We start from the raw sequence: 11,926 nt of genomic DNA, 5'->3' as shown, positions 1-11,926 counted from the left end.
ACTGTATTCGTTATTAATTAATGCACTTTTAACCTAATTTTTTGGACTTTAATTGCATAGGTTATGAAGTAGTACTTGCGTGGTCTTGAAAGTTTCTAAAGCCAACGGACAATATTGAATATTTAATGGTCCATCCAAATTCTTTATTTTCTAAAGTGGTATATACCCACATATATAGTCCAAAACATAAAATCGGGTAGTCTTATCGAAAAATGTTATTATAAGTGAATGTGTAGAACATACTTAATAAAGTGTTTACATGATAAAAGATAAATTTTAAATTCTAATTGTTACAAATTAAATTTTACCATTTAATTGATATTGACTGTATCAACTTATATATATATATATATATATATATATATCGATTTGAAAATAGAATAAATCAATTTTATGATGCAAAACTAGCATATTATTGGGATTAAGAGTAATGATAGGGACAATTTTTCTAAACTATTTTACAATTATGTCTTAAATTAATAAAGACAATCTTATTTTAAAATAATGATACTTTTATTTTATAGAAATATCATTTATTTTAAACAAAAAATGAGTATTAATTAAAAGAAATTATTTCTACAAATCTCAAATAAACAAATTTTATATAAAATTTTGTAAAAAAAAGTAGACTCTACCTAAAAAAATATAATAAAAAAATATGAAAAAAATTATTATTTTTTTCCTTTCTTTTAGTGAGACTCATTTCTTTTAAAAAAATGATTATGTGAAACTTATAGACTTATACATTAAAGAATGCTTAAACATGTAACGATAAACTAGAAAAGAAAAAAGGGTACGCTGCATTAATTCTACTTGATTAATTTCTATCAATCAAAGAAAAAACAGTAGTACGATATATTGCATTAATTTCGCCTGATGATCTTGTTAATTTTATAAAAAAAATAAATTTTTATAATTAATTTATTATAACTAAAAGATTATTCATAATTAATTTTAATTATAAATAATCATTTCATTAAAATTAACCGATCACAAAAATCTATTTTTCTTATATATTCGTAATCATGCAGACATGCACTTGGATGCAATTTTTTCAACGCAGCCTCCAATCAAGATGTTAATTAATGCATATACATATTCAGCCAAAAATTAATGAAAAATACTTACGCAAACCTCAAAAAAAGAAAAAAAAAAAAAAAGTATTGCCTCGTTCAATTTAGAATCTGAACTCTCTTGTCGGCACCTACTCATGTTTTAGTTGGCATGATGCATCAATCCTTGTCACAAAACCTTTGGAGATAAACTCTTCGGTATGTATTCTCTCAATAGATAAAGTTTTGCTATACAACTACCTACTATTTATTCAACCTCCGCAATCCAGCCTACAGGGTATCGTAGTCAAGACCAAGTCCTGCTAATAGGTAAGGCACAAACTCATTGGAGAGCAAGGGACGGCCAACAGTAGCCATCGTGTCAGCTAAAGTTTTAGCACGACAAAAGTAAATCGAGATAGAGTCGTTACCTTTCTTGCGTGAAGTAAGTTGGAGTTGTGTTTGAACAAGGCGAGCTTGGGAAGAAGAAGAATAAGAGAATTCGAGTGACAACCAGACGTCACGAGCAGTAGCACAGCCAACGACTTGGGCAATGATAGATTCAGAGAGAGAGGATATTAAAGCTGACATAGCAATTGATCTTGCTGGAACCAGGTTCATATTCTAGGTTGGGTGAAGAGTCGGGAAGAAGAGTGGGAGGGGCTGGGCAAGACCCATCAACATATTTGAATAATCTTTAGCCATGAAGGTAGGGAACAACCCGAACCTTCCATAAGAGATAATTTTCTGGGTTGAGTTTTCAGAAAGTATGTGGGAAAGGTTTGATAAGGGAAGAGATGAGAAAGAGAAGGGAGAGGAAGAAGAAACTGTGCCGGATGAATAAGACATTGTGGACAATTAGTCCTTCGTATGCTCTGATACCATGTCACAAAACCTATGGAGATAAACTCTTATGTATGTATTCTCTCTATATGTTTACAATGAGGCACTGCCTCTCAATATATATTACACATACAGATGGTATGAAATGCAAATATTCTATATCAGAATTTACAGCTACTACAAAGGCTATAAGAAATGATTGGTTGAGAGAATTTTGGAAGGTGCAATTCTTTTGGTGTTTGTCGTCGAGTGCAGTAGAGTGGCAGTGGCAGAGTCTGTATTGAATCGTGATTGTACACTTTGGGCTGCATGACTTGCATGCGGTACGTGAAGAGGTGCAGCAGCATCCATTTTAGGTGGTGGTCCAGACTCGTCGTCTGCGTGGCATGCATGCACTGCATGCGATGCTTTAACAATTATATAAGAGAAATATTTTATGAAAGTGTGATATGTTAGATTTTAAAATTATTTTTATCGTAAAATAGATATAATAAATCACATGAAACCGCATCAATTGTTATCATCCCATAATGCATTTTAATTTATGGTTGTCATATTTTATATGGCTTGTATTAACAGTAGAATGGACACGAAGCTGATCATCATGAATGGCCTCCAAATAGGCTTTGGTTCCACCATAAAGGGATTAGAAGAAACTCAAAACTTTTATTTATTTTTATGAGTGTTCTGATTGATCGTTTTAGTAACTATACTTGGTTTTATAACGTGTGAATAGGTAGATATATATCTATATATATAAATATATATATATATATATATATATATATAGTAGTTCTCTTTTTATGTTTATCAACAATTGTGGATCGTTTTTTATGACAACAATGTTAGCCTTATTTTTGGAATATGTAAATTTTAGAGTTTGGTCTACAAATAGATACTGGAAAAGTAAATTTATAAATTGCAAGACGTGATTTTAGAAAAATTCTACTCATCATTTCTTACACTACACACCAACATGTGATTTGTTATTATTGTCATTTTATTTAAGCACACACATATTGATGTGTTTTAAATAGAAAGATAAAAATGACAAATCACATGTTGGTGTGTAGTGTGAAGATGATGAGTAGTATTTCTCTGTGACTTTATTATGTCTAGTATGTCGGATCTAACATATTGTTAGAATATTTGGAATATGTTCATAATATTCTAGTATGTATGGTAATACTATGTAAAGAATATATTATGTTAGAATATTACTATACTTAATAGAACATCATGAATATATTCTAAGTATTTTAAAATAATATTCTAACACATGATATCAAGATATGTCAGTTTATAAGTTTAACTTTGCAGGATTTTACCGTAGACTTAACTAACATTTCAATATGGTTTTGATAAAAAAGTGTAGTACATGACATTATTGAACAGGAAAAATGATCTGGAAAAATGATCTTATATATATATGTACGTATAGCATGCAATTACATACCTTTAGTTGATCATGCTTACCTCTAGATCATATTCTACCTATATGTATTTTGTATATCGATAGTGAAAATGATTCACATTAAAACATTATATATGTACTCATTTTATCATTTATTAATACTCCTCGTACTTGATTAGGAAAAAAAATTATATTTATATATAAATTTCCTTAGCGTTGCTCTTGTATATGATATGTATATTTACAATAAAATCTTATTTAGAGAGAGAGAGAGATCTTAAATGATAAACGTCGAGAAAGAGACATGTAATGGAGTCACGTTGTTGCATTAATTAGCTAATTCATTGGTAAGAAGTCCGTGATGACGTGGAGAAGTAGTAGGCAATAGCAGCATGACATATCGGCGATGGCCGTTGGGGATACACCGCCGCATTCATGGCGAGTCTCCAACGAATTAAACGGGACAAACCATTAATTGTACAGCTTTATATATTAGCCCCTCCAAGTCCATATTTGCATGCAAAAACAGTACAGAACTTTGTGTCCTGACATGCATATTTAGGAAACTCAGAAAAAAAAAAAAAAAAAAAAACGGCCAACAACAAAGTATGGCTTCCAAACCTGGGATCCTCACTGACTGGCCATGGAAGCCTCTTGGGAACTTTAAGGTATGGAATTATATATGAATAGTTAATTACCTTCTTAATTTGGACCTTGTGATGCATGAAGTACTAATTATTCTGTTACGATGCTCTCACTACAAGAATATTATTGACTTTTTCCGGCGATGACGAAAGTCGACACCAGAAATAATACTTATGTGTCATGAACATCATTCTAATTACTGTGTCATTTGGTTCATTAGTATTAGTTTTTTAGTTGTCTATTATAGTTTTATCATCTTCGGATCATCGCGTGGTATCAAATGATTGGAAAATTTTTCGAGTATCGTTTTTCTTATAATTATACAATTAGATGCAATACTTAAATTATAGGACTATATAAGTGACAGTACTAGTTTTAGGTTGTTTTTGTGAGAAAATAGAATAAATGACTGAATTTATTAATTTCATGTTCTCAAGTGCGTACTGGTGATCTACAAGATTTGAGATCATAATGTAAAAGAATTTTCCCTTTTTTAACTTATGCATGTATGCATGAATGGTATACAAATCTGTTAACTTTCTTTTTGGCGTTGTGATGATCATGTGAAGTACGTGATTTTGGCTCCATGGGCGATTCATGGCACTTACTCATTCATTGCAAAAGGAGAAAGTGAGAGAGATCTGGGCTACTTCCTCATATTCCCATTCCTTTTGGCGAGGATGCTTCACAATCAGATATGGATTTCTCTCTCTCGTTACCGAACAGCTAAAGGCAATAACAGGATTGTTGACAAAGGTATCGAATTTGAGCAGGTTGACAGAGAAACCACTTGGTCAGTAAACAAAACCTCTCTGATCTCTCTCTCTCTCCTCTCTTCCCTCTTCTATGATAGTAAACAAAATCTTATTTACTCCGTTTCTATGATAGTGATTATATCATGTTAATTGTATTATGTTTTACGTGTGTGGCTCGATCGTGTTCTAATTTGGTTGCTCGGTTTCATGGATATGGGCGAACCATCTTTACTTTCAGTACCGTGTCTGCTATGCTATAATTAGCAGATTGCGTTGTCGAGACTGAGAGCCTGGTCTCTGTCATGAGCTGTACTTTTAAGAAAATGGTTCTGTGTAGCTGGAATTCAACTGCGTGTGTGCTCGTAGATGCTTTTGTATGCATAAATTATTAACAAAGTTTTTTCTGCTTGCAAAAACCTATTCACAAAGAAACTTGTAGGCCAGTTCATCCGGATTAGATTTTTTCCACATCCAGAAATTTGAGCCAGCACCAGCATAGAAAAAACTCGAGTGCACCTGATCCGGGTACTGGGTTTACAATCCAATATCCGGTGGTTTTGATTTTTTTTTTTTCCTTTCTAACAATTAAATAGATAGAAATTCAAAAAAAAAATGTATATTATATCTAATGAATCATTTATTTTATAGTTTTTTTTTTACTATATTTTTCATATAGTTTTTTATTGGTGGTCAAGAAACATGTAGATTTTAATTTAAAAAATTAAATAAATAGAGTTTAAATGTTACATCAATATTTTTTTTTATGAAAATATATTCATAATATGTAAGTTTTAATTAAAAAAAAAACCGTGTTTAACCTTGAACCCAGATTTCTGATTTTTAGAAATCGGTTTCAATCTGGTTACGGCCCGGATTTGAGCCTGACTAACACGGTCCGGATTCCAAATTTTAAAACCTCAATTCGGTATTGAAACTCGGATTTCAACCTAGAAATACGTAGCTAGATTCTCGGATAGAAATCTAAATAAACAGTAGGAGAGACATGTCGCTTTTAACAATAGGCTTTTTATTTCTTTGTGGCCCTTGCAGTAGGTAAGTACTTTTAAGATGCCATTTGCAGAGCTGTCAGTTTTGTCTCCACTTGTCAACAACGTTGCCCCTCATTCAATACGGTCTAGCTGTTGAATGTACCTGTCCAGAGTTCTTTAGAGGTTGTTTGAAGATTTTGTCATCAGTTTTGTCGGATTTTGAACAGCGAGTAATCCACCTAAACTAGTACTAATCATTATTAGAAGGTGTACCAAGCCTTTTATGGCATTCACCATCACATCTAGGTACTTATTTTTAAAAGGATCACATTAAACACTCGTTTGTTTTAAAAAAAATAGGTAAGATGAGATAAAATTAAAATTAAAAAATTAAATAAAATATTATTAGAATATATTTTTTAATATTATTTTTATTTTAAAATTTAAAAAAATTAAATTTTTTATTTTATTTTATATAAAAATTTAAAAAAATTATAATAATAAAATGAGATGAAATATTTCTTAAAAATAAACGAGGTCTAATAAACGGTATATTATGTTTCACACCCCTAACAAAGAGTTGCTCTAGTGCAGTTTTTGGCTTGGTATGTCAGGTTAATTTTTTAAGGGCATAGAGCCTTGGCTTGAGGATAGAAGTAGAACCTCCAAAAATTATTCTGAGATTTACTTTTTTTACAAAAGATTTATATGAATTAATTTGTCTATTTAAAATTTATATCTAACATTTCCCCATCTTGTACTACTTGTTTTGCTGTTTGAATATATAGAAACTTGTTTATTCCAAGGAAAAAAAACAATAAACTCTCATTGATGGAGAATTAACAAGGATTTTTTTCCCTTTTTTTTTTTGGCTGTTACACTACAGGGATGACCAAATCTTGTTCAATGGAGCCATATTTTACATAGGGTACATGGCACTTCCTCAGAGTCATAACCTACCCTTATGGAAATCAAATGGTGTTATTATCACAGCTTTGCTCCATGCTGGTCCAGTGGAGTTTCTCTATTACTGGTTTCACAGAGCATTGCATCACCATTTCCTTTACTCTCGCTACCATTCCCACCACCATTCTTCCATTGTCACTGAGCCCATCACCTGTAAGATTTATTTCATGATCAAGAGTTTATATATATATATATATATATAACGTTCAATATTAGGGTTTCTTTCATGCAGATTATATGTTTTACAGTACTACTAATTCCTGTCTTTGAGTTACTGATATGTATGTGTGCATATGTAATGCATGTATGGCAGCTGTGGTTCATCCCTTTGCGGAACACATCGTATATTTCATGCTGTTTACAATACCATTGCTGACAACGGTGCTCACCGGAGCTGCCTCTATTGCATCCTTTGCTGGTTATATCACGTTCATTGATTTCATGAACAACCTGGGTCACTGCAACTTTGAGTTCATTCCTAAGTGGCTCTTCTCCATCTTTCCCCCACTCAAGTACCTCATTTACACCCCGTCGTAAGTCCCTTTGAGACTCTAAATTGCTACGCACAAACTTGCAAGTAGCTAATAAAAATAGAAGATAAATAATAAAATTTACCTCGTATTATCGGTTTAAATTTTGAGATAATTAGTAATTTTATATGATACTTCAAATCTTTACTTTACATTTTATCTTATTTAATTAAATATTTCATATATTAAACCCATACAAGAAGAAAAGTGTTAAGAATATAATGTAAATAATAAAATCTATCAATTCTCGTAGGTTTAAATTTTTAGAACACTTGATGTTTTCATGGTAGCAAAACTTTATATATATGATGATGTTTGTGTTGACTCTCAAACAGGTTTCATTCACTACATCACACCCAGTTCCGCACCAATTACTCACTCTTCATGCCTCTCTACGATTACGTGTATGGGACCATGGACAAGTCCACAGATACCCTATACGAGGCTTCACTCAAAAGGCCTGAAGAGTCACCTGATGTCGTACATCTAACCCATCTCACGACACCCGAATCCATTTATCATCTACGGCTAGGATTTGCCTCCTTGGCCTCTTGGCCCTACTCCTCCAAATGGTACTTGCGGCTGCTGTGGCCTGTCACCTTATTTTGGTCTGTCATTATAAGTGGGATCTACGGCCATGCTTTTGTTCTTGAGAGGATCACCTTCAAAGCCCTCAAGTTGCAGTCTTGGTTGGTACCAAGATATAACATTCAGGTACTAAAATTAGTTCTGCTCTCAAATAAAATAAAAAAAACCATTTCCCATTTCGCATAATCATTGTTTACAATATCTTTTGATAAATGTTGTTTTCTATTTTAAATTTTATCATCTCCAACCACGTCAGTTGATATGTCCTAGATTAATTTATAAAATTATTTAAAATAGAGAAATGATAGTATGCCGCCTCAATTTAAGAAAGTGACTTTAGTGTATTGGTGTAATTTGTTTTTTATTTTTTAAAAATATTTAAATATGTTAAAAAATATGAAAATAAGAAGAAGGAAAAAATAAAAAGATAAATTTGTGCTAGGCAACAGGCCCAACGGTTATTGCTAGGCGGCAGACTACCACTACTCTTTAAAATATATCACATCAAATTAGTACGATCGAGCATGGGAAGTTTTAGGAACAAAAGTAGCATTGCTAGTGGTTATTTTTTGTTGTTTATATTAAACTATTTGATTCAGATTCTTTTATACATCTCTAATCTGCAGTACATGGTACAATGGCAAAGAGAAGCCCTCAATACCTTGATTGAAGAAGCCATACTAGATGCTGAAGTGAAAGGAGTGAAGGTGATAAGTCTAGGACTTCTAAATCAGGCAAGTACAAATCCAATCTTCAAATATGTTATATTTTCATTTGTTTTTGTGTCCTTCCTGATCTTCCCTAAACCTACAATTATGCTGCTGGTATGGGCGAAATCCGATCTTTGAATATCTCTGATATTATTGTTTTGAGATTTGAAAAAATTTAATTTTTATTATATTTTGTGTGGAAATTTCATAAAGTTGTAATGATGAGATGAGATGAAACCATCTCTGAATCTAAACAGGGCCTTAATGTACTTACTCTTCTTTTAATATTTTATCCTCACGAGCTTCTATTATATTAGAAAGAACCCAAAAAGATCAGTACAAACATACTAAACTTGTGGAAATTTGTAGGGGGAGGAAATGAATAGAAATGGAGAGCTTTACATCAAAAGGTATCCTCAGCTGAAGATAAGGCTGGTGGATGGAAGTAGCTTAGTAGTGGCTTTGGTGCTAAATAGCATTCCAAAAGGAACAACTCAAGTGCTGCTTAGGGGCAAGCTTGGTAAGGTTGCTTGTGCCATTGCAGATGCTCTGTGTGAAAGTGGAATTCAGGTACCAAGTCAATCCTCCATGGGAAGGCCTTGGATTTTCTTTTTTAATAGTTTTTATAACGTTTATAAGCTCAAAAGAGAAGATCAAAGATCTTGAAACGTCCCTACCAAGTCATGGTATAAAAAAATTTAATAAAATTAAGTTTATCATTTTCTTATGAATTTCTTTCAATCTCATGAATAGCATTTATCACTTTCAAACAATAACGTACTAGATATATATGGTAAATACGAAATGATAAATGTTTGAAATTAAAAGATCTATGGTGGGATTTGAAGAAAGCCATCCGATTGACTACCTTATATATGAACTCTTAAGGAATCTTTAATATGATCCCAAGTTGGAACAAATTAATATATATATATATATATATATGCTTGAAGTGATTTTCGATTTTTCAGTTTGTATTCTAACACTTTCACACTCAAATATATCGTGATCAGGTGGCAATATTATACAATGATGAGTATGAGAAGCTTCGATTAAGACTTACCACCAAGTCAAAAAGCAATTTGGTCATTTCAACAAGTTTCACTGATCAGAAGGTAGAATTTGCAGCTAGCGGCGTTACATAAACTAACAAGACTACATGTGATGATCATAATAATCAATCCTTATTCCCTCTTGGATTTAATATTTTTACATGTGTTTTTTTTTTAAAGTAATTAGAGGTTAAAAGAATTTAAGATATACTATGATTAATAACACGCAAAACATGATCAGAATACCATAGTCAAGTATCCTTCTAAGCTCTATGCTTGTGGTGATGCCTGAAAAGCATGATTTCACAACTCTTGGACCTCTGGAATTGGTCTTGGAATGCCAGGATATCCGTCCCTGCCGAGGCTGTCAGATTGGTCCAAAGGCCCGCCGCTTTTGGAGCTAAAATTCACCATTTTGATTGTTGATCACACACACACACACACACACACACACATAGGGGTCCTTGTACAATACCAAACATATATGCATTTTGACATAACGAAATCTTGCAGATATGGTTAGTGGGAGATAGATGGACTGAAGACCAGGAACAACACAAGGCACCAAAAGGAACATTATTCATACCTTTTTCTCAGTTCCCACCAAAGAAACCGAGAAAAGATTGCTCCTACCAGGCCACACCAGCAATGATCGCTCCCACATCTTTAATTAGCAACATGCACTCTTGTGAGGTTGGCAATTAGCAGCTGACATTGTTGTTGATCTTTTGTATCTAAGCATGCAAGATATAACATATCACCAAAATTATCTTTCAGTTCTTACCCCTTTTTTTCTGGAACTTTGATTATGTTGCAGAATTGGCTGCCAAGAAAAGTGATGAGTGCATGGCGTATTGCTGGGATATTGCATGCCTTGGAAGGGTGGAATGTGCACGAGTGTGGGAACACCATGTTTGACATCGACAAGGTTTGGCAAGCAAGTCTCCGACATGGGTTCCAACCTTTGACCACGCCGGCGGCGGCTTGATCATGCTTGAGACTAATTACTTAATATATATATATATATATATATATATCCATATGTAGAAACTAAAATTATATATTTAAAGGGAAGAGTGTGGGGAGAATGAACACTGAATATGTGCGGTCACAGATATCTTGTGTTTTTGTTCTCTTGACGATGGTACTGGTTGGATACTGTACTCTTATAATAAATAAATAAATAAATAAAAACTATTTTCCAGTTATTACATACTTTAATTATGTATCATGTGTATGATTAGAAGAACGATATAGTTTTCTTCTAACCTATAAATCTAACAAACTTCGTCTTGAGCATATGAGAAGCACATGTTTTTCGACTCTTGCTCCAAGTCACGTCTTGTTTTTGCCATGACTTGGAATGAATTCATCGCTGGCTTCACATCTTCCACCAACTGATCATAATGAGCCCAACTCCGGTTATTTGACATTAGGGATTGAATTGCCTCCGCTGAATTACCCTCTAAAATTCATGATTTGCCGTTGCAAAGAGATCAGAGCAAATTGAAAAGCCATCCAATTCCAACGTGATGGTCCCTGCTGCTGTGGTTGGCTTTGAGATGTACTAAAGCTTAATGAAAGTAGACAAATGGCTGGCATTCATGTCCTACAATGTCATTAAAGACAAAATGGTATGGTTGGAATCTAGATAAAATGGTATGGTTGGAATCTCCTCTTCTGGAACGTCATCTTCATTAAGGTGTGCAGTGGACTGTGGAGAATTAGGGAGGGGCACACCCATTCAACATGTATTTATTATTCGGCTTGGGGTTAGAGGTAGACAAGGGCACACGTGGCCCATCTTTTTCCTTGTCTCACCTGTTCTCTGTAGAACAAGCCCTGGTCTGCAGCCATTCAATCCCTCTACTTAATGGAAGGCAAATCTCTTCTTTAATGTGCATTCACCATTAGATTTGTGTTGACAAAATTAGGTATCCATAATCGTGATTGTGTTAGAAACCTATTCACCTCTCTCAAGGTATTGTTTAGGGTCTAAAGTTCTAAACACTGTGTTGAGTGAATATATGATCTGAGTAGAGGAAAATAGCAGAGAATGTAAAGCATTTTGAATGATATCAACAACATGTGCATTAAAAATTCAATATCAGCTCTCTTCTTGGTTTTCATAAGTTCCTCAAAGACAAACTGTTGCTAAGAGCTCCAGATGACATTATGGCAAGATTTTCTGGATTGTGTTGCTATAGGTTGCAACTGTTAAAAGCTGCCACTCTTGTACACTCAATGGCCGCAATAAAGAGATAGGACTGCTTTAAAGACTTTTTTGGAGCTGTTTTGTTCCCCCATTTTAACCATATAAATAAACAGATAATGCATACGCCCAAAGAATAATAATTGACTGTACTTAATCGCTTTTCTCAT

At 33.3% G+C, this 11,926-nt stretch overlaps 1 protein-coding gene across 2 annotated transcripts; it reads left to right on the top strand.

Annotated features, from left to right (window-relative positions):
* The first annotated feature begins 3,912 nt into the window (after nucleotides 1-3,912).
* On the top strand, nucleotides 3,913-10,759 carry LOC121241086 (very-long-chain aldehyde decarbonylase CER1-like). Of its 2 annotated transcripts, XM_041138691.1 has the most exons (10): nucleotides 3,913-3,977; nucleotides 4,524-4,747; nucleotides 6,585-6,817; nucleotides 6,978-7,197; nucleotides 7,530-7,908; nucleotides 8,409-8,516; nucleotides 8,862-9,062; nucleotides 9,506-9,607; nucleotides 10,058-10,237; nucleotides 10,362-10,759. In XM_041138691.1, exons 1-10 carry the CDS (start codon nucleotides 3,918-3,920, stop codon nucleotides 10,530-10,532), a joined length of 1,878 nt encoding a protein of 625 aa, XP_040994625.1. In that variant the 5' UTR covers nucleotides 3,913-3,917; the 3' UTR covers nucleotides 10,533-10,759. The 2 variants fall into 2 exon arrangements, with proteins under 2 accessions (XP_040994625.1, XP_040994626.1); XM_041138692.1 differs by lacking the exon at nucleotides 10,362-10,759 and having other exon boundaries at nucleotides 9,506-9,624; nucleotides 9,705-10,149.
* Nucleotides 10,760-11,926: the final 1,167 nt, after the last annotated feature.

Source organism: Juglans microcarpa x Juglans regia, chromosome 7S (assembly GCF_004785595.1).
Source record: "Juglans microcarpa x Juglans regia isolate MS1-56 chromosome 7S, Jm3101_v1.0, whole genome shotgun sequence".
Taxonomy (NCBI): domain Eukaryota; kingdom Viridiplantae; phylum Streptophyta; class Magnoliopsida; order Fagales; family Juglandaceae; genus Juglans; species Juglans microcarpa x Juglans regia.
This window is presented reverse-complemented; position numbering and strand designations above follow the sequence as displayed.

Bases quoted from the DNA above. Each gene is read 5' to 3' on its own strand.
- LOC121241086 (XM_041138691.1), top strand. From the start codon at position 3,918: ATGGCTTCCAAACCTGGGATCCTCACTGACTGGCCATGGAAGCCTCTT. The intron at 3,978-4,523 runs GTATGGAATTAT...GATCATGTGAAG, and splicing joins AGCCTCTTGGGAACTTTAAG to TACGTGATTTTGGCTCCATG. The intron at 10,238-10,361 runs GTTGGCAATTAG...ATTATGTTGCAG, and splicing joins GCAACATGCACTCTTGTGAG to AATTGGCTGCCAAGAAAAGT.